This window comes from Rhea pennata, chromosome 1 (genome assembly GCF_028389875.1).
Source record: "Rhea pennata isolate bPtePen1 chromosome 1, bPtePen1.pri, whole genome shotgun sequence".
Classification (NCBI taxonomy): Eukaryota; Metazoa; Chordata; class Aves; order Rheiformes; family Rheidae; genus Rhea; species Rhea pennata.
The window spans coordinates 41,922,823-41,946,093 of NC_084663.1; the positions used below are offsets into that span (position 1 = coordinate 41,922,823).

Here is a 23,271-nt window from a genome sequence, read left to right on the forward strand (position 1 = left end):
AAAGATGAGCACATTCAATTCCTGAGCAGTTTCTACATTCTGTTGTTGTTTCTTATTTAACAAACAAAAACATGTAAACGTTATAAATGCTATCTAGCTTTGGAAACACCAGTTCTGAGGATCCATGCTTATCAATGTCTTCTATAACTAATTAGCTTCATAACAAGCATTGATATGTGAAGTGTTTAACTAACCCAAGATAACACTTTAATTGTACCTGATATCCCTCTTCTCCAGAAACTAAGTCTTAAGAATGCTAAGCTTAAATCTGGTCAATTTTATTTCAGGATATTATTTTAAAACAATGTTTTACATTATTAAAGCTATACAAAACAAGGAAACCATTTAGTGCTAATGTCATCTATTGTAATCTACATTTGCTGGAAGTTCAGAAATACCAAGCAGCACCGCTCTCTATCGAGCATAAGATGTCTGCCCTTCCCTCATTCCAAGTCTCAGGTAATTCTCCTAGTTCTTCCATCAGCAACCACCATTTTCTCCCCCTAAGGCCATTCCCTTCAATTCAGCAACCAAAACTAGACAGAACAATGCATTTGCTCAGTTTAATTTCCACATGATATTGCAGAAGATATTGCAGACAATGAACTGACAAGAAGTCCTGTTTTTTCTTCAGTGACATTTTCCTAGCCTTAAGTTGTTAACAAGGTGACTTCTCAAATACTAAATGAACAATTTATCTATAGTTGGCATAAATTCAAGAAAAGTGAGAAGAATGAGTCACAATACTCCAATCAATGTTGAAAGTTTAATATTCCTGCTACATACTGCCTTTCAGAATTACTAAACAAGACAGTCTGAGATCTCAGAACTATGCTAAGCACCAAAACATTTTTTATTTAACCAATGCCGTAAGAATTGGCATCTCAGTTTGTATGATTTTACCCTTCCTTTTGCTGCAGTCTGGAGGGCACAAGAACAGCTGACTTAGTACTGGCAATTTGATCTAGATAGATGTATACCAAAATCTGTAGGCAGATATGCTTTCATGGCTCTGGATCTTGCAGGCTGCAGGTAAGCTTTGACATCTATCAACTCCCCTCTTCAAATACTATATTACATTGAATGGTAGGAAGTTATTATATGAGAAAGCAGTTTAAGCACAAGTCAGACTTCATATGACAGGACAAATGAATTCTGAAATTCCTTGGACAACTTTTGACAGTGCTTTCTCTTTTATTAGCAAGAACAGGCTAGATCCAAGTAAGGACTTTGGATACTTTTCATGTCAAAAGGTATGACCCGAAAAACTCCATGTTTTTTGCCTCAAGTCCATAACATATTATAAGTTTGGTCTCTATGCCCTGAAGTTCAAGTTTAAACCACCAGTGCTTGGTTCAAACCTAATCCTGGGAAATGTTGAGAAAAATTTTGAGAGAAAAGACCAAATGATACACAAACACCTGACAGGGACAGCATCTCAAAGGCTAAGCATGTCCTGTCAGGATTAGTGTCATCACAAGAACAGAACCACATCGAATTTACACACAGCTATAAAGTGACACAGTGATTTAATTTTCTTCTGGCATATTTTTCTATGCTGTGATCTATAGGTTACCTAAAAAACAGAGCACAGCTTCAAAAGAACTGTTTTATATACAGCTATAGGTAACAAGAGCTCCTTCTTCTAAATCCGTAACTAGAGAGATGAATCAAGTTTGACAAGGATTCTGAAATTAAGCAGTGTGGCATTCAAGCCTCTGAGGAATAATAAAAGTCAGTTAACTCAGAGCCCAATAGACTTCCTTCTTAAAAGGACTAGGGATTCAGGGAAGGCATTCAGCATAAGCTTCATTCTGTACCATCTGCCCTCCAAGCAAGAGACATGCTGGAGAGACTTCCCCTGGCCTCATCTTCACAAGACCCTTGCCTCCCCTTTACCCTTTATGGGCATCTTTTTAATACTTTAATCCTTTATGGCTATACTTGATAGTACATCAGTGGCAAGGAAAAGAGTAGCTAGTGCAGAAACAGATCCACAGCTAGCTGCATGTTTCTTTGCTGCACCATGAGGGTCTTCCCACCCCTCAAAATGTTAACTGGGTACTTGTTTAAAATCAGCACTTCTACAGTTATAAAGGATAAGGCTGCACATAGTACAGCAGCAGTTGACTGATCATGTGAAACGAACAGAAGATGTCAATTCAGTCTCCTCAAGCTGAGTGCATTCATATCCACATCTCAAAAAAGACTGTCTCCACTACTAGGCTAGAGCCAAGGTTAATATAAGACAGACCTTCTAGCCCTTATGTTTAAGCTGACAATGAACATCCAAAACAAAAAGCATGAATCATGTGAGCATGGCTTAGCAAGCAAAACATTTGGGGAGAAGGAAGAAATTCCTTGGGTTTTGGTTCCTCCTCTTCAGATCCTTGATGCACTGAGAAAACAAACTAGAATGCAGCTAAGTGTTCTAGCCATCCCTTAGGCTACAGGGCAGGTTGTTCTGGACATCCTAGCTCTGATCACACAGACTGGAAATCCAAGGCACCTCTCTTGGCTCCAGATTCCATATGAACAATCAAATGCCTTTGAGTCTGGCATGGCAATACCAAAGTCCTTTATCAGATCTAGGCCCACTTCTAAAAATTTGCCTTCTCAAAATGTCAGTGTTGTCTAATTACTAAAATATGCAGCTTAGGCTCACAACTATCACATTGCGAAGGAAAGCACAGACCAAACTTTCCAAGCAATTAAGCTGTTTGCTCTCAAAATGCTATATAATTTACTTTTCAGTAACTTTTGACTTTTGTTTCTAGTAAAAAGTGAACTGCAGCATGAAAGAGATGCCTTAATAGTTTACACATGCAGATACACACATCATAATAAAACAAGACTAACTTCTGAAAATACTAGGTTTTATTCACACCCCAGTGGTAAACAATAACCTTAATATGATGACTAGGTTTCCTTTGTAGATCACTATGTCACATAAAATACAAAACCCATAGCATAAACAAGCTGACAGTTATGAATGTTTAATGTGGTCTCATTGGAAATTAAACAAATTATACTAGTCTTCTCAAGTAGTCAAATTCAAAATGCATCATCATCTCCTAGTTAGTACAAGTCACTGCCATTTCTATAACAAAGTAATGAAGGCACAGCTAGTGCAAGCAGACTTAAACCCGTTCAAGACTACTGGGCTGAAAATACTTTGGTTGGTTCGTCAGGAGAGGATTTTCTCTAAACAAATATTGGTCTCAGTTAACAGTTCTGATAATCTTCACAGCTGCAGTCTAATAGCTACATGACAAAGACGTCACAAGAACCAAACTATGTAGCAATGAATTAACATTCATGCTTTAGGGGATTTACTGCATTCTACATATTGGCTGAAAATTATACTGTTAAAATGCTAGGTAGATTGCACCTACATTTTAAACTGGTTCTTATGTGTTTGATTTCATTTTTAACAAATTGGTTACTTAATTCTACCGAGATACAAAACATAAGGCTGTAAGTAACTAATAGTTGTGTTTAGGCTAGTACAGTGCAGGTAATCCTCAAGGCCACATACACACTGCTTCACTGCTGCTTGCATTCTGCTGGGTTTTGATCCTTCTGTTAAGAAAAAAGAAATATCAGTGTAGAGGTATCAGTGTTTTTAAATAGCTATCAAAATTACTAAACATATTTTCTCAAGTTCCAGTATTTAAGTTTTTTGAATCTCCTCCCTTAAACTGATCATGCTGTCTTTAAAGCAGCATCAAGGCCTTCTGCACAACTCGAACCAAAAGAGACTTCCCTGGGTTGGTATCAATGGCATGGTCTTACTTCAGAACCCACCGTATAGCTGTACGATGAAACACCAAATCCCGGTACTTTGTTATCACTCTGGACACATCTTTGAGAAATTCCAGTTGCTATAAAATTCCCAAGTGGAAGACTTCTCTGCTATATTGAGATAGACAACTAGCAATATTTCACAGCAATGTGGAAATTTAAGGAAAATGCTTCCCAGGATAAAGTTCAGTTGCAAGTTTTCATTCCCAAACTTGATCTTCAGATAGGTTTACTCCACTACATTGTCTGAATAGCTATTCTAGGATCTCAGTGCTTTGTCAAACTTACTCCCAACTTTCAGCCTGTGACTGGCTTGCATTTTATTCTATGTCAACACACTATAGCACCATTAATGTTTCTCCTTAGTCCTTTGGCAGTTCTGATCAAGAGCAGTATCTTGCCCTTTTACAGTTCTATCAAGCCTGGGATGAGGCGAGAGGAGGAACATCTTACACCTTTTGTAAGATGAACTACTGAAGTGACAGAAATAAGCCCACCTAGCAGCTGTTTCATTTTGATTCTAAAAGACTTCTTGAACAATAGGAACCAGTTTGGACAGTACACCAGATGAAATGTCACTAACAGGTTGCATATTTCAATTAACACTTCTGCATCTTTATAGGTACAATCCTAGAATTATGCAGCTCTTTCAGTAGTACTTTGATTGTAGCTCATACTATTTCTCCTGACAAATATACTGCATCCTCATTTGAGTTAACAAGCGTATTTGAACGACAGCTTTCACTCAGCAGCATCAGATGTTTCTAAGTGGTCAGGTACACCTTTCCTTAGGGAAAAAGCCATTAATTTAGTGGCTCAATCACTTTTCCAGCAAACTGCAACTGAGCTTGATTAGCCATTTGCCTAGCCCATGAAATACAAAGCTAGGTTGCCAATTTCTCTTGGCTGCTCACATACTAGTTGGTTATAGCTACATTCCCAAACCTTGACTTCTGCTACTTCAAGAAATATCAGGCTTGCCATTATCTCCCCTGTAAAAAAGCATCCATTCAGTGCAGATTTCCAGAGCAGTAAAGTCAGTATTTAGCTTGTGATAAGTTCCCAGTCTGAAAACAGATTACTCGAACAGTTCTTTGTATGTTCAAGCACAACAAAACACTCGCACCAAACTAAAAGCAGCAGCTTGCTGCAGGACTAATTTATAGAAAACCAAGGTTGACTAATTCCAGTGCCACAAGCCACAAATTACTTCTATGTTTCTTACTAGAAGAGCTTCAAAGTTGCCTTGCTTATCTTAGACTGTCAGAAGGAGGACTGAAACAACCTTAGCCAAAGCATACTCATCCTATAGACCATATAGTGTTTTAAGTATTTAAACTAAAAATCAAGATATAGCATACATGAATATTTTAAGAGTGTATATACACATGCACGCTTAAATTCTTTGTAATTGCTTACTTTGGGGTCATAATCTGGATCATTTTCTTCATCTGCTTCTTCTTCCCCCTCCTGAAAGAAACCAGTTATTTACACTTAAGCTTATCCATACTCTGCTTCCAGAGTAATTTTAAAGGATATTTTTAATACTAAATTTTAAATATATTAATTTTTCACTTTGAGTTATGCATATTGTATTAGTTTTCCCCCTATAAAATGAATCATCTTTTGTTATCAACTGCAACTAAATTTATAAAAAAATTTTTGTGGTGGTTTGTTTTTGGTTTTTTGTTTTTTTGAAAAATTCAGTGGTCTTACCGTTAATAAGTACCACTTAACGTAAGTGCCCAGAGGATTCAAGCACTGAAGGAATTCTTGGTCTGGACAACACATTACAGAAGGGAAACTACTTAATCAAGCCTATTTTTTCAGCTCACCTCATCATCAGCCTCCTCTCCTTCTTCATCGTACTAGGAAGGAAAAAAAATAATTTTAATGGTGTTATAAATGCACTCATTTTACACATCAGTTTATTTTGGATGACTAAAGTTGACACCAGGAACCACCCACGTTGCACTGTACTTTAAAAGTTTATAAATCTGACAGACTTAATGTTTTGTGCATTAGCATGAAAAATGTTCAATCCCTTATATATAAACACTTTAGCACAGAAACCTGCCTATCTTAAAAGTTCCTTGCATAGAACACTGAAAGAGACTAGGTGCTGACAGCAGTTCTGTCCGGTAGGGTGTCTCGAAATATAAAGCAGTCTTTCAGTCACTTGCCTGCTCCCAACCAAAGCTGGGGACTAAACTTTACCATTACACATCCTAAAAATTTAGCTCAAGGCTGGACTTACCTTAGCCAACTCAACACAACTGTTACCACTTCTTGTTCATGTCTTATACAAAACCTCTACTCAGACATACTCTAAAAGCATTTAGCTAAGTGTTCACTTTTATAACAACTTTTGCCACAAATCTCTGAAGTCTTACTTAAAACAGGTATTAATTGTGTGCTGCTTCCTATTTAACCCTCTAGGAAGCTCAGCTGAAACTAATGCTGATATATATCATTCTAAGAATACTAACGTTATAAAAATCAGAAGTTGCAAAAAATTCTTTAAGTAGCATTATTCAAAAGTTTTTTTTCACTTTCAAAGAACATTACTTACATCATCATCGTCATCTTCAATAGCTTCTCCTGTGAAGTACAATACTGATCGGGGGACTATACGTTCACGTAAGAAGTGACCTATTTCAAAGTCTGCAGCCAGGATTGCCTCAGCATCATCATCCTGCATAAAACAACATTACTTCCTAAACATAAGCAGTTAACTATCTTTGTTACAAACAAGTTGTTCAGACTTTGAAGTGGTCAGGTATACACAAATCCAGTGCACTAACTTTCTCCCATCATTTGGGGCTTGCTTTATAGAATTAATGTGAGATCAAGTTCTGCACTTTCTTTTCACTCATTATGCAGTGCTTAGGTTTGTTTATTTGGTAAGTTTAATTATACAAAGTTCTGGACTCTTAAAAATAAGTTGGGGGACAATAGAAGAATGAAATTTAAGTAGAAAAATAGCTCAGTAAACACCTCCCCTACCTCCCACAGGTCTTCGTTTCACACGTAGAATTTATTATATTGTTAAGAACCGGACATCTCACAGATGAATCTTTTTAATTAAGAATTTTACTAATTACTTTTAACTCCTAGAGTGCATCTCCTTTATGACTCCCTTAATCAACTGAGGCCCTTTCACATCTGCTCTGTTCTAATCCCAGGTTTTTACTTCTTTTGTACAGTTCGTTCTTCTACATAGTAAGCATTCTGCTGGCTCCCACCTGAGAAGTGATCTTCTAGTCAAAAGGTTTGACATTTTTAACATCATGAACATACAACTTTGGGTGTCTTTCATGAATATCAGAGTTTGCACCAACTGGAGGTCTAAAGCCTGGTTCTGGAGGCTCTAGTCAGCCTCTTGATACAAGAGGAATAATTTGGCACTGTTAAGTATTTTCTGTAGTTTTTCCCCTTACCAAAAAATAAAATAAAATAAAACACCATAGCTTATTGTCATGGGCTTTTCTATTAGGAGACCAAGCACATTTAAGACAAGAGTGGGCTCTTGGAGACTTCTACACTTGTTCTACCACTTTCTCCAAGGGTTTTAATAGCTGAGAAAATATTTAACAGCAAAAAATACAGGTCACATACATGTAGCAATTAACTACATCTAATCAACGTTCAAGGGAAAGACTTTAAGAATACCACCAATTAAAGCAAAGCCTAATAACAAAGATCACTGCATTTGTTCAAAAGTTAGCAATTCACAAGCTAACTTGCAGAAAGTATAAGCTTTTAAGTTTACTAGGCTGAACTCCACTATCCAGCTCAACAAGTATTCCTTCTAATAAGGAAAAAGAGACAAATACATACTATTTACCATATCAATATTGCCAGTTAAATACAGAAACAGTTAAAGCTGAAGCTGTCTAACAAATTCCTAAATAATGTCAGTGTAAACACTTTGAATATAAAGGCATGCATTCTGCTACAGGTGGTCTCCCCCGCAAGTAAGTCAACTTACCAAATCTCCACTTTCAGGAACTGTAGGAAAAAAAAAAAAAAGTCAGTAAAATACATACTACACAAAGTCAGTTTACACAGACTAAGGTATACTCAAGTTTACCTTCAGGGGGACTAAAGAAGTTGAAGAAAGAGTCATTGGAAACAGTTTTTGTCACCGTTCTAACCGTGCCACGACCCTTGTGTTTCTGCTTCTTCTTAATGGTTTTTAAAGTAACATTCTTTCCTTTTTTCCAGTCTATTTGGCAACTGCAGAAGGAGAAAAAGACAGACAGCTGTAAGCTAATACAATTCCACCTGCTACAACTTACTGAAACTATCACAATTGTAAGGGATATAGTGAATATAAAATACTACAGTATAACATCTAATCACTGCCATGCTGTCATTAGTTTATACTTTGAATGAAAGTAGTAAGTTAATTTGGGGGATGAAATTTTTTTCATGCAGAAGTTTTTCTTTTCCCACTCTTCATCAGAAATACCAATTTTCATCTGCTATCAAGTTCTACTCAGTTCCAAATCAAAGAATGGTGTCACACCATTTTTAGTGCTACCTATGCGTTAGATTTCACTTTAAAACTATAGTGAGTTCAAAGATAACTATAGCTCCATTTTTTATGAGTTTTGCTTTATAAAATATTGTCGTATTTGATCTATTTGGTTTTGCTAGTAATATGCTACAGTTGACAACATTCATCACTGTATAGTAATAAGGCCTTCAAATAATGTATCAAACGGTGTGTAGATTTTTTTCCCTATACTGTGGAAGAAAATCATGCCCCAGACTAGTCTGACTTTCAAAGAATTCAAGGGGCATGTGAACAAAGAAGTCACATCAGTAAGATTGTCTGTATTTGCAGAAGTCTCTCAGACATGTTCCTGAAGACTCAAGAGAACTATACATTGTTTTGGTAAGAAAAGGCTATCTTAGTTAAGACACAAATAAAAGTGCATAGTAATACATAGGACAGAACAACCCTGATTACACAGTGACAGGTTGTTACCACTCAGAATAGATACTGGCACCATTCTGGTTTTGGTTTCACAGAAACCATCTGTTCAATAACAGCCAGAAAGTTAAATAAAAGGAACATAACAGATCATGACACTAAAGCCCTGGTGGACTCATATGCTGATTATGTTGAACTGTTCTCTCTCCTCTTTCTCTTCACAATGGGAAGGACATGCACAGAAAACAAATATATAATCGGTGCAATAACAGCTAATCCAGAATGGAAGACATCACTGAAAAGGGAATGTGATGGATCTTTAAAATCATAAGAAACCTGGAGTAGATAGGCGATAGCTATTCACTATTTCTCAGATTAACTGAAAGGCAATGAATTAACATTCAAGTTTTATGAAACAAACTGGACAACTGTGATACAAAAGTAAAACTGGAATCGACTGCCCAAAGTGTTGCAAACATCAGAAATACAAATGGATTCAAAGAGCAATCAAAAAATCAGGAAAAAGACATTAAGGTCTACAGAAAGAGAGGCTATCCAGCTTACAGTTTAATTTCATAGTGATTTCAGAAGTGTTTCTTGCCCAATGTAAAAGTAATTCTGAACATAACAGTACATAGAGACGAGGAGGAAAAGAGTCCCAAATGCAACTTCATACTATCTTGAAACAAGATTGAAGCTTTTAACAGTTATCAAAAATGTCAACTTAACCAACCTGCTTACAAGTTTCTAAACAGTATCTTTTCCAGTACCTTCACAAGATGATAGAAAAGCCTGTACTCCGATAATGCTAATGTTCAGGAAGTACTAAAAGAAAATATTTATATACTCTTAAAAAAAAAAAAAAACTAACACTCACCCTGTACAACCCATGATTTCTGGTCCATCAAAGGAGAAGGGATCAGAATCATCTGGCTCTGACCTCATTCTATACGTCTTTGTCAACACTTCATTTGTAAAGTAGTCATTTGGTTCAAAGTGAAATTCTAGCGTGAAACTCTTAAAGATAATTGCATGAGAGAATCTTTAGCAATTTAGCAACACATACTTAACACCCAAATGCAAAAAACAGATGCAACAGAACATTCATCTCTATCAATACAGATAAGATGCACATACATGACTTATTCTAGAATTTGCTGCCCAATTTGTACAATAAACCTTAAAATGTTTGTTTCCTATGTGATCTTGTGCTTATTACTTCAATACGCTGCTTGCAATAAAAACAAAAGATCTCCTGATGAGCAGCTTTCCTGGTCCTACAGTACAGAGAACTTATAAACCTAAAATACTAAAACTTCGCAAGCTATTTAGTTTTTGGCAAGCAATCCCAATTATAACAAATGTACCAAATGGTCAGACGTTAACATTAAATTCCTCACTCATCAGAATTTGAAGGTTAAACAAATTCATTCAGAGAGGACTGTAAGAGAAGTTCTTGGCTCTTGGCTTCTTTCAGAAGACAAGAAGCTGCATATTCCTCAACATTGCCAGAAGACAACTGCTTATCACAGACCCCACTAAAGATACCCAAATAAAAGTCTGAGGATCACATAGCGCCAAGCTTGTTTAATATGTTACACTAACCATAGGCTGTCCAACTTCTGAAAACTTCACTTTTATATCTTTTAAGTGTTTCAGGATAGGTTCATCATGTTCCTGTGGAAAAAAAAATGTTTATTCAATTTCCATGAAATGTATTTAATTGTACACAGGTTTAAAGTCCTTGACTTAAAAAGCCATATACAGAATGAGCTTTCTATTTGACAAGACCTTGTTACAGCACTGAAACACTTTCATGAACATGACCAGCAGATGGCAACAACAGGAACTGTGTGGAATTTCCACTGTAGTAAAGCCTAAATCTTATGCAAACATGAAATCATTTTTAGCTATAGCTGATATACTCTCATACAGATTCCTATACAAACAAAAAGTATATTAATGAAGGTAGAATGACAAGTTCAACAAATAACATAGTAAAGTATTGCAGTGTGCTCTCAGTTGAATACAGTATCAGAGATGACATCTGAGTACTCAATTTCATTTTCACTCTCCATCAGACATGTCAGTCAAGTAATGTACTGTTCCCTACTCTTCCCTTGGAAAACACACTTGAATTAGGTACTGAAGTAATCTCACATGAGCCTAGGTCACCACCTACCTGAACCATATCACTGAGCAAGTCAACGTTCTTAAATACTGTCAGCCAAAATTCAGGAATTCCTTTAGGGTCTTCTTTTTCTTCATCTTTTTTTTCCTCTTCAAGCTTGGCTTTCTCTTTCATTTCCTCCTTGATAGAATAAAAATGTTATTTTTTCTAGATTTTAAGAGTGCCCCACCAAGTTTGGTTAACACTTTTTATTTTATTGATACTAACATGGACTAAGTTTCATGTGCATGCTTTCAGGCATCAACGAAAAACTATGAAGATTCAATTTTTGTGTTTTATTTTACTGTATTGAATTTTGGTTCATGCTAAGGATGGAGCTATTGATATGAACCGATTATGATACTCACTGAAATCTCTTCTTCAGCATCTGCTTTCCATTCACATTCTTCCTCTGTAGGCTCATAAATCGCATTAATGATTTCGCTTCTCTAGAAGATTAAATGAGAAATTCTTTCACATTTCCCAGTCATTGCAATCACCAATGCCCTATCCAATAATTTCTAACCCTAAATTCACACAATTATAGTATTAAGAACTTATCAAAACTTTTTATTATTGCCTTGCAGACTCAGCAGTTACCATTTTTCCACACTCTACAGTAAGCACCAAAACTCTAAAAAGCTTACTGCATCTTCAGACATGCCCAACTGACAGGATGAAGCCTAGTATATTGAAGTGATTTCAGTAACCATGGAACAGGCTGAACCTCTCTCCCCCTTAATCTTAGTTGATATTTACACAGATGGTAAATTGATGTCAGTTCAGTTGAATGGGCACGTATGAAACCAAAGTAATTCAGAACATGCGTAAGCATTCAATTCATATTCCATTGTGTTTTAGGATTTCATCTAAGCTAAAGCTTTTAAGTACAAATCAGATTAGTATTAAAATACCTTGTCAAACAAGGGCTGATAGAGAGCAGCATACTTTCTTTCCAGCTCATGAACTTCCTCATAGAACTTTGCTTCTATCTGTGCACATTGAACCTGAAGATTCTTGAGAGCATTCACACGTCTTTTAACAACTTTAGGCAAGCTGAAAAAGCGACAGAACTGTTACAAACACTGTACTCTAAGTACATGCCGACCCTTCCTTCCTTATTCATCACCCTTAATAGCAAACTTGCATCAAAATAGATTTTACACTCTATTTAAGTTTTAGAAAGTTGAACAATTCAAAACTATGATCCTCTATACCACACTGATTCAAACTGTTAGTACACGCTCTTAAACTGAGGTTCTAACTTGAGTTAGAGTCATAGTAATCCAAATACCTGGGTCAAACTTCAGACAAACTTATGCAATAAAACTTCACATTAAAAACAAGCTTTACTTATCACTGAACAGCATAGCAAATTCATATGGTTGAGCATAATTAAGAAAAGACTACTCTTTGGTAGACTCAGTTTTATGAAAAAGTTGAAGCCAGTTGAGTTATTACTCTATTAAGGAAGTCGATTTTTTTTTTTTTTTTTTTTTTTTAAGTCAGGAAAGAAGCTAGTACTACCATCTTCAACATATTACTTATCATTCCCAAAGCAAGCAACAGCTGCTTTGCTAAATGAGCCACCATATTATACATATGTACCAAGAAAATATTAAAGCAATCTTCATCATAAATATTTGTCAGCCATAACTCTGTTTCACTTGTAGCAAACTACACTAATGTAAGCTTATCAGACAGGTCAGGACAGACAGCACCCATATCAAAGCTTTTAGTGAGATTTATGAGATAGATTGTGGACAGCCTCCGTTTCCCATTAGGTGAGTCAATCCTCAGCACATGGCTACAGAGGATTACTGGGTCAACGTCCCACATTTGTTTCATTTAAGCCGTTGGGCCATGCTATTAGAACACAGTACTAAACAATTGCTTTATATTAGGGCCAGCTTCTGATTAGCAGAGGTAAGCAACAAGAACATGTTAACTTAAACACAAAGTTACTCTTCATTACTAATGCTATCATACTCTGTTAGGTAGAATATGCATGTTCCAATATCTTTGTTTACTTAAAAATGCAGAATCATTCTCTCTAGAATGTTTATACTTAACATGAATAACCTGTCTCTGATTACTAAGACAATACATAGATCAACATCTACCTTGTACTCTTGCCTAAATCAGAAAGGGATGTGCTGCAGGTACTATCAAAAAACCTTAAGCTTAGTCATGAATGTTCATAAAAGGTTTATAACATTTTCATTACTTTCACATTCTCCCAGACCCTAGTCACATTAACCTTTTGCGGCAATTCTAGCTTCAAGAACAAGTATCACGTTCAGGAAAAAGTGTTCAAAAAAGACATTGTAATCACCCAATTGATGTCACATGCATATATTTAGACTTTAGAGTACTGGTTCTAGCAACTGCATATAAAAACAATCATGACATTTTAAAGATGGCAGTGCCATACAAGCTGCGTATCCAGTTCTAGTTTGCTAGAGAGGTTAATCCCTTTATTATAGAACATACAATACGAAACAGATTCTAGAGATAGCTACATTTCAAAGAGTCCATGCCAATTAGTTCAAAATTTCTTGATCTGTGCATCCACTACCTTTATAAACTCTGTACTTTAAGAGGAAATGTAGTTTCATGAAAGAGACAGCTATGCCAAGTAAATCTAAAGGGGGAAAGCAGACTTAAGTCTAAAGAGGAATACACAAGTGCAAAACAGCAAGTATAACTTGCTGTTCTGAACACAAGCCAATAACGACTTAAGATCACACAAGAATACAACCTCCACCAAGCAGCTGAGGGAATTTCAGCTAGGCTTAGGTGGAGAGGTATGTTATTAGATAGCTGCCAAACAACTAACAAGATTTTAAGTAGGAACAGATATTTTCCTAGAACCTGTTTAGTTTATGCATCTACTTCCTTAGCAGGTCACATAACAGGCTTTTAAGACATCGGACTCCTGCCAACTTCTCTATCATATCTACGTCTAGATCTAGATAAATAAGCTTAAAATAATACTTAGAAAGACACTGAAGAGATACCTGTAAAGAAAGCATGGTTAAACCAACATTCACATGTTGAGAAAGTACGGACTCAACAAGCTGCACGTGTTTTTCCAGCTGTTTTCCACTACAAATTAGGTACTTGGTACAGTAACGAAGTTGCTATGTTTTTGTAAGAGGATGTGCTACTGTACTTGAACTAAAGAAGAAATGATACAGTATCTAGGAGGGAACAGTTGAATAGAAGAATGCCATGTAAATCAGTAACACGTGTTTTATTCACTTAGATCAAGGACCTGAAAAATTAGTAAAGGCCAGTTAATATCTATTCCAAAACAGAAGAAAAATATTGGCTACAGAAAACCAATAGTATACAGTATCTTGAACAACAGAAAGAATCCTGTATACAGATGACAAATGCAGTGGGTGACACTGACAAGCATGCATTTAGAGGTTTGTTGCCAATTCCACCTTCTCCCGCCAAGAGGCAGACAAAATTCCACTTTGTAGCAGTTATCCATATCAGTGGTAGCATGTATCACATTTGTCTTAAGTTATTTCATACTAGACAGAGCTTGAGACATTTCTCTTTCACCTCACTCAAAAAAAAATAAGTTATAATACAGGCGGTTACCTATATCAGAGAGAAAGGTGAAACAAGGTATCCCTTTGACTCAATATCCTTCCTTGTACCAATGTATCTTGTATCATGGGAGGCTATTAGCCAAACAATGTTTTCTTCCATCCGACTATTTATAGTAATAAAGAAAACTTGTAGTAGTTATTACTAACAGCAGCAGTACTAGATAAGCCTACTATTCAGTAGCTCCTCAAGTTTAAGTCAATAGGAGAGTAAGAGCATTACAGGAAGATGGTCACATGTTCTACAACTCTTACAGTTTTGGTGAAAAAATTGCACACAGCAATCAAATTACGTAAGAGGCAGAAATGCTATTGTTAATGCAGATAGGGTAAAAAGCAAATGAGATTGTTTCAAGTCTTATTTGTACTTCATGTGGGCTCCTCCTGTATCAAAACATTCCTATTTTATTAACTTTTCTGGTAACATCATAACCCCAAAATGGAGGGATTAGAGACATTAGGTCTCTAAGTATTTGCCCATACTGATATTTTACGATTAAGGGAAAGCTATGAAAGACGCTTCAAATAGCAGGAAAACTTCTCAAAGCAGCATGCCAGTTTGTAATAGTAGGGAACAGCATTGGCCACTAAATATTTTAGTGTTCTTTTCTTCAAAACCCAAATAAAAGAAAGCAAAAAAAAAGTTTGGTCTCTTCAACAAATTCACTGCAGACTGACTACATTAGTTTTTTCCGTCATCTGCACAGTAGTTTGTGATTATTAGTATTAAAGAAAATTTTAGTACAGCAAAAGCACTACTGCTCTGCTCATACAAAATTAGAACATATTGTACCTTTCTATATATCCTGTAGATGTTCCTACCAGACCATCGAGTCTTTCCTGAAGGGCTGCAAGAATCTGAGGATTCTGCATCATCTGTACAGTCAGCTGCCGAGCTTAAAGAAAAAAGAAAGTAAATTCAAAATACTTTGGACTATCCAAGAAAAGTTATTTTAGTACTAGGAAAAGGCCACAGGTTTTCTATATAAATTTAGGGAGAAACACAGAACACAGGCTAGACAGAAGCATCTCATATCCCTCTCCATTTTGTAAGCATGGGTCAATTCTACCCCATCCTGATCATCTGGGGAAGGGAGGCAGCATCTGAATTAAAATTTGAAACATTCAGAAAGGTGAGTTTTTGTTAACAGAGTAGGCTATTTTGATGCCCCTAAAAGCATCGATTTTGCTTTGAGTTTTTAATTTGAACCATTATAGAAATTCAAGGTAGCAGAACTACTTTAGAAAGAATCAGAAATGAAGTTGGAGTTTTCCTTCTGTTTTAGACAAGCCCAAAGAAACAAAGTTGTTTCAGATCTGGATTAAATAACTGCTTTACAAATCTCTGTTTACCTCATTTTTAAAGAAAATCTAGAAAGAGAAGGAATAAAAGAAATTTTAACAACTATTATTTTTAAAAAGGAATAGCACACCAAATTAATCAAATTAACTCTATAATCAATAATGTGTCAGACTATCAGCACTACCTATACATCTACATCATCTTCAGAAAGCAATTTGCATAAAGGAAAAGCCTGTTTCAAACTACAAGGCAGACTAGAAATTTGTGCATATTTTTAAGATGTATTCCTAACTGTTCTCATTACCCATATTAATATCAACCTCTTCTGCTCCAAGTCTGTGCCTCAGTAACCTGCAGAAATGAATTTTACAAGTTCTCATTTTAAATTAAGCATTTATGATCAGTTCTTATCATGCTGTTTTGCCTCCTCGCCCTCATACTCAGCTTTTACAGGTGTGTAAACAAGGATTTTAAGAAATACAAAATCCTATCTTTATATTGCATTCTGACACCTTCAAATTAAATTAGAATGAACCTTTTTCAATCCTTCCCAACACGCAAAACTTTTGACCAACACGGTTTCCTTAAAGCACAAGTGCTTTATTTATTCAGTGTCTACAGAAAGACTTCTGCAAGCAGAACTGCCTAGATGAAAAAAGACCAAATCAGTAGAACTTGGAGGAAGAATTCTGCATGGAAGAAAATATTAGAAAACTAGGCAAGCAAGAATTACAAACTCAAAAGAACTGATTGAACTCCTACACAGAATTATGTTTCTTTTGGCTACTTGCTCTTCAGATTCTACCCACCCTCCCAATATTCAACTACAACATATGAGCAGAACTTTTTAGCATAGAGATATAAACAAGTATTCTCATACACATTCAGGCTTTTTGGCAACGGAATGGAAGAAGGATATATTGATTTCTACTAGTTGTAACACTGATTTTTGCTCTGTTCAGGATCAGACTACTCAACAGCAAGTTATACAGCAGCCGAGCAGCTGATCAATATAGTGACACATACACGTGTGTGTGTGTATATATATATAAATACACATACATACACTATACATACACATATACATACACATATACATACACATATACATACACATATACATACACATATACATACACATATACATACACATATACATACACATATACATACACATATACACACAAAATATTTTCCTAACCAAAGCATCACATTTTAAAAGCCTTTGACTGTTATTACTTTTGAAAGAATCTATTAACATATTCACAATAAATCTTTCTTTTCAGTTGCACATCCTTTCAGACAGTCAGTATGGCCTGACTAGGTACTGACCTTGACTAAAATTAATAGCTAAAAGCAAGTAACAATTTAAAAAAAGAAAGTCAGTCAACTGAGGAAAAAACATTCTTGCTTGCTTCAGAATTTAAACACAGTAGGGCATCAATAGTGCTTAGTAATGGCTCAGTATTTATGCTTTATCACTTCCATGTAGGTTAAGCAGTAAAATTCTTTTAATATTAATTTGAAAGCAAGTATGCAGCAGCTTAAAAAGGCTCATTTTCCAGGTTACCTTTGTTGTTGGCATCTTCACCAGCTTCTTCTTCTTCTACTTCTTCAACATCTTCCATATCCTGTTGATCAAGTTCTGTCTGTTCTTTGCTATTAGAAATATCCAATAACAGAATCAATAAGTTAATTTTATAAAATTAAAGAGACTTATTAAAATAGCTTAAAGACCTCACATTAGAGATCAGGCTACAGATCAAGCAAACTAATGCATCAGTGTTCACCTACAACAAACTGGAAGTCTTAACAGTCAAATTCAAAAGTTTGTCTCTACAGATTATTTTACTTTCAGCAGCCTCAGAAAATTTTGAAGAGATAATACCTTTCCAGAATTTTGAAGATTCCTTTTTTACAAAAGACTTTTGTCCCCTTCTGCTCTATGAATCCTCCCTGATAAAACTGGTAGGCCTAGGGAACTGAGGACAGATTCACCTAAACAGTCCTCTGAATGCCATGAAACACCAGTGTTCTGAGTAAGGAAAAACTAAATACAGTGAAACTGCAGTATTAGGTAGCACCACCTTCCCCCTTCCACCTCTAGTATTCCAACTAACATAGTACCTAATGGTTAACGAGTACCTTGTCCCAGTTTTAGATTTACTTACATTGAGGATCCCAAATCCATTGGCACGAGCAATTCAAGCTTTTCTCCCACGTGCAAATGCTATAAACCACACATCTCGCCACAGTGCCAAGACCACTACCTTGCAGTGGATCCTTTCTCTCAAGCATATAGATAGTATTTGTTTGAAATAAGAAATAGGTCACACAGCAGGTAAGTTACAGTCTCCTTAACCTACAGATTTTACTTACTTGTCAATGTCTGCCATTCTCTTAGATTTCAAACCCTAGAGGGATGAAAGAGGGGAAAAAAGAGCAGCAGCATTAGACTTTTACAAGATCTATACCCATGTCCAATCATTCAACTTCTCATAATGTGTCCCACTGAGAATTTTAGTCACTACAAAAGTTTCTTTTCTCCCTCCCGAAAAAAAATGAAAAAAATACATTTGATTTGTAAAAATACGTTAACACAAGAACATAAACGCAGTAAGATCAGGACAGCATTTCTTTCACTTGCAAAGGAATTTTATCCCTGCAAAATATAAAATTTTTCCTTACACCCACTTAGGCTTAACTTGCGCTCTATGCAAGAACTTTTCAAGAAGCCTGGTCATCTCACTGTTTAAAAAAGCACGCAAGAGGCATTGCTCTTAGAAATATCTTTCATGTAGTTCTGTGCAGATATGACAATCATATTCACTAAGTACTTTTATCCCTAGTGGAGACCAATGTTTTCCTCTCTCCCTTCTCCCTCCCCAAATACACAGCTTCCTCACCTGCGCCCATGAAACTAGAAGCAGCTCTTTGAACAAAGGTGTGACCAGTGATCACACCATGTAGTCTCACAGAGCCAGTGGGCTCAACAAAACAACAGCTGAAACCTCTTAGATACAGGTTTGCTGAAACCTAATTGACTTCCACTGTTCAATGAACCATTTTTCCTAAATAAGAATATGAGATTAGCTGTGACCAAGTCACACCAAAAGCAATTTAACAGTACCAGTAATAATCCCATGGTCATTAGAAGATGCTTAGGGAGAAGTAAGGGCATGGCAAGAATTCCCTCAGAAACTCTTGACTTTCAGCAACTTTCACAAAAAACATACAGGCTCAGGAAATACAGGCATCTAAAACCTCTCTGCCTCAATAAATTTCTCTTGCCTTAACTACTTCCATCTTTCTCTGATCAACAACATCCAGAGACAGAGCCTCAAAGTTTAACCATACCCTGTTTTAAGTAATAATCCTTTTTGTTTTGAACCCACTATGTGGTAACTTCCTTTGATGTCTTCTTCATCCACTACATGGGAAGAGAAAGAACAATGAATCCCCTCTTCAGAGCATAAGCCCTGCCCTCCTCCCTCACAGCTGAAAGTCTCAGCTTCCTCAGTCACTCTTTTCAGAGGATTCATACCATCCCTTTGATCCTTATTTCTGTTCTCTGTACATTTCAATTTTACTCATTCTTTGACATGATGGAGACAGAGGTGAGATCAGGGCAATACAAAAATGCAGACAAGTCATGATCTTACGCAATAGCATAAGGACATTGTTATGTTTTCTATTCCTTTCCAAATAATTCTAATTTTTAATGACTACTACTCAACAGTAAGTTGGTATTATCACTCAAAATCCTATTTGAGTTATGACATTTAGCTGAGAGATTATAGCTAAGTTAGTTTTTTGCTACACTGGGCAAAGAAGCAGATAAAATTTCACTACCAGTCTGTGTTACTCTTGAAGTCTACAGTTGGCCCTTGCCTTTACCATCCAGAATAACTAAGTATCATCAGCAATCTTCATCCTCTCACTGATCATCCTCTTTTCTAAGATCATTTATGACTGTTGAAGGCACGCATCTGAGTACTAAACTCTACAGAAGCTTACTCACTAGCTTCTCACATTGTGAGGTCTAGTTACACCTAATGCAAGACCTGTATCTTTTTCTATAACTGCCTAGTTTACTAAGAGCCTTTGGATAACGTTCCACAAAAGTTTATGGAAATTCAAACAAACCATATCAAACAATTGTCAGCTTCAAATCATCCCTTCAGTGTACTCACATCAGCCTCCTATTTTTCCCTATTATCTTTGCATTAATCTTTTTCATGCATCATTCTTTAATTCTCTCTTCACTTTTTACACAACTATCAAAAAAATTACAGTTGGAAGAATTGCTCCCCAAGCTTGGAAGATATCACTGTTTGTTGTTACACTATTGGCTCTAGACACCAGTTCAAGTATGATAAGACTACAAGGCATTATGCCAACAGAACTCTACATTGGCAGAAGTTTAGACTAATCTGCGCAGCCCACTAGCATGGATATGTATCTGCATCACATTTACTTTATTGTCATCAAGTTGAACCATCCCAAGCTTCCTATAAATGCAGTTCTGCTGGTAAAAAACTGAATAGGCAGACAGATATAGAGAAAATACCTTCCTTGAGAGGTAATACTCCTCATTGCCTTCACACAATGCCTAATACTGGGTCCTAATCTTGTGCACAAGCTTTAACTACAATACATACCACAATCAACATTAAAACACATACTGCTAAACATACACTGTGATTATTTCCCCGCATCTTGGTATAAAGTACTCCTAGTTACTGTCACTCAACTTCCCACAGAAAGCAGAGCAACACAGCCCTCCTTCCTTCCTTGTTTCATAGGTGTATCTAGAGTTGTGAACAGCAGCTGCACTCTGACACCTGAGCAGCAGGAAACATTTGCTCCTATGGCTGCTTGAAAAGATACTTGGGAGATACTAGTTCATTGTTACCAGTGTAAGGGTATAACAAACCTGGCTATGGTTGGTGTTTTACTTCATGTCTCGGCTTTGGACTGAGATACTGCTTAGAATCTAGGCCTCACGACTGCAGCAAAAGGCTTATGAGTGCCAATAACAGGCATTCCCCACATTCAAATTGGTCAAAAGCAGCAGGTAAATAACCTACTAATTCTTAAAATATTTATTTCCCGGTCATTTGAACAGCTAGGGCCAATAGCACTGAATTATGAGCAAACATAACATTGTCCAGAGACTCCAATTACAATGAAAGATACTGTACTGCTTATTTTAGAAATATACAGAGGAAACGAAATGCATATCTTATCTTTACAGGGCTTTAAAGACAGCACATCGGAAGCTCATGCTACAAAAAGGAAGCAAAAGAACACAGGAAACTACAGTAAAGCCTTCTAAAAGCTAACGTTTAAGCCTTCTTCCACACAGGTAGCTAAAGCTTGATCAGAAGCCTGCCCACAAACATGAGGAAATGCGTATGTTCTTTCAAAACAAAAACATTAGACTGTTAATCACAAGCTTAGCCACTTTTGAGTACATCCTGCAGAATCACCAAAGTTTACAGAACTACTTCAAAAACTTGAATCTTAACAACAGTATCAAAGTTCGCTATTTGCCATGATGTTTAAATGACACTTAATCTCTTTAATCTCTGCTTTAACTTTTTTTAAATTTTGTCCTATTCATGCAGAAAATTACATCACTATCTGTTTATCCTCAAATTATCCAGGAATAAATGTTCCATTCTCAGGAAATACTACTGGGTTACTCTTCTTCACTAATTAATTTCACATAAAGTCTTCAGTTTTAAATATTCATTTCTTCTCACAGTCAAATGATTTGGACTTTCCTCTTTCGCAGCCTGCCTTTATCCAAGTACAAACCAGTCCGAGTTTACCTAATAGCTATGGTGAGAAGCCTTTTCTTCTTGAAGCTCAGCTTTAACCATCCTAAGCAAGCATGCCACTATTAGATTACCCTGACATCCGCTGAGCCTCAGGAGGACAGGTCACAGCAAGGTGAATTAAGAGTCAGCTGATGAAGCAAGACATTCCTGAGACAGTTCCTCCAAGAAAACAACAGGTTTTTTTACACAAACACAGAGCACAAGCCCTGTCTTTGGCAGCCAGCCAACTGTTCTCAGCTGTTCAGCATCTCTGTGGATACCATACCCCACCCAGTAGCCATTCTGGCTCTTTCAGGAAACATCATTTCCCCTCTCTATAGGAATTGTTCACTCAGTTTGCAAAGGCATGTGGAAGAAAGTTCTCAAGCAGTTCAAGGGATACAAACAGACTTTTGGGGGAAACTGGACCCAAGCTACAGCCAGCCATCACACACTCAAGTCTTAAAAACAACCCTATGCTTCTGCCCAAACGAATTCCCTCAGCTGTCAATAATTCAAAGTACAGCAAATGAGCTAGCCTGTCCACAGAGCTACACCTCAGCCTCCTTCCGCCTTATTTCTCAAGGCAGGCCTTGGATAATGGAAAGCAATGCGTTTAATAGAAAATAGCTGAAATAAACAGGCCACATGTGGGGTTAAGTAACTGCAAGAAAAAATAGTAACTTAAGTGAACAAGACCAGATGTCAGTGAATAGGAATCCAGCTGGAGAATAGCTAGGTACCAAACAAAACACAAAGAACACCCACCCACCCCCACACTACACACACTAAACAAACTGTAGGCTATTTACAACATGTGCAGAAAGCAGAAGTGCCAGGCAAGTTGCTTCATACCAGCCAAGTTCAACACTTAATACAACCCAAGAAACTCAGGGTGAATATATTCACTGAAAACTACTTGAAATTGATGTTCTTGCCTAATATTCCAAGAAGCCAACTTGTAACAACTTTTTTTCTACGCTGCTGATAAAATGAAAAGTTACAAACCTTTTTAGTGGCTTAAGCAAACTATCTGAAATAACTACTTTAAACATCTACAGTCAGATGCAGAAACAGGGTTGTTTCATCCACATGTATATCAGAACTGGGTGAACAGTTTAGAAGTACACAGTATGTGATACACGTATACATACAGAGTACACGATACCTCAAATCCTTTAGGTATTAAAGCCTAATAAGACAAATCAATCATTTTGCAACAACTAGTGGAAGCTATACTATCAACTGCCAGATAGGAAAATTGATACATAGGAAAGGATCCCACAGTTCAGTAATGTGGAGAGCATTTTAGCCACTATTGAAATAGAATCAATCCAGTATTAGACAAAAAAGGCCATTTCAAAAGAGAATCAAAAGAACTGCCTTTTTACCTTCGCATACAAATTCCTGAAACGCCAATTATCAGTAGCATGGAAAGTGGGATATGGAGATCCAAAAGAGTTATAACATGACATTTAAACAACATATTATAATCTAAGATTAAATCATTCATATTACATAAATATATGTATTTTTAGGAAAGCTGAAGGTGAAAAAATTATTTCAAATATGTGACTAGACCAGTACATCAATTATTTGGTGAA

General features: G+C 36.4%; 1 protein-coding gene across 3 annotated transcripts in view; it reads right to left on the minus strand.

The window, feature by feature from the left end:
* Positions 1-747: 747 nt before the first annotated feature.
* Positions 748-23,271, minus strand: part of NAP1L1 (nucleosome assembly protein 1 like 1) — a 30,559-nt gene continuing 8,035 nt past the window's right edge. For 2 of the 3 annotated variants that reach the window (XM_062584649.1, XM_062584657.1), the window contains exons 2-15: positions 18,222-18,256; positions 17,413-17,501; positions 15,333-15,435; positions 11,831-11,972; positions 11,285-11,365; positions 10,929-11,057; positions 10,352-10,423; positions 9,624-9,763; positions 7,898-8,043; positions 7,796-7,815; positions 6,377-6,499; positions 5,640-5,672; positions 5,224-5,274; positions 748-3,582 (exon numbers count right to left, since the gene is read on the minus strand). In XM_062584649.1, coding sequence (XP_062440633.1) covers positions 3,547-3,582; positions 5,224-5,274; positions 5,640-5,672; positions 6,377-6,499; positions 7,796-7,815; positions 7,898-8,043; positions 9,624-9,763; positions 10,352-10,423; positions 10,929-11,057; positions 11,285-11,365; positions 11,831-11,972; positions 15,333-15,435; positions 17,413-17,501; positions 18,222-18,238 — 1,182 coding nt within the window. In that variant the 5' untranslated portion in view covers positions 18,239-18,256 and the 3' untranslated portion in view covers positions 748-3,546. The remainder of the gene's footprint in view (positions 3,583-5,223; positions 5,275-5,639; positions 5,673-6,376; positions 6,500-7,795; positions 7,816-7,897; positions 8,044-9,623; positions 9,764-10,351; positions 10,424-10,928; positions 11,058-11,284; positions 11,366-11,830; positions 11,973-15,332; positions 15,436-17,412; positions 17,502-18,221; positions 18,257-23,271) is intronic. The other variant, XM_062584665.1, reaches the window with a different exon arrangement.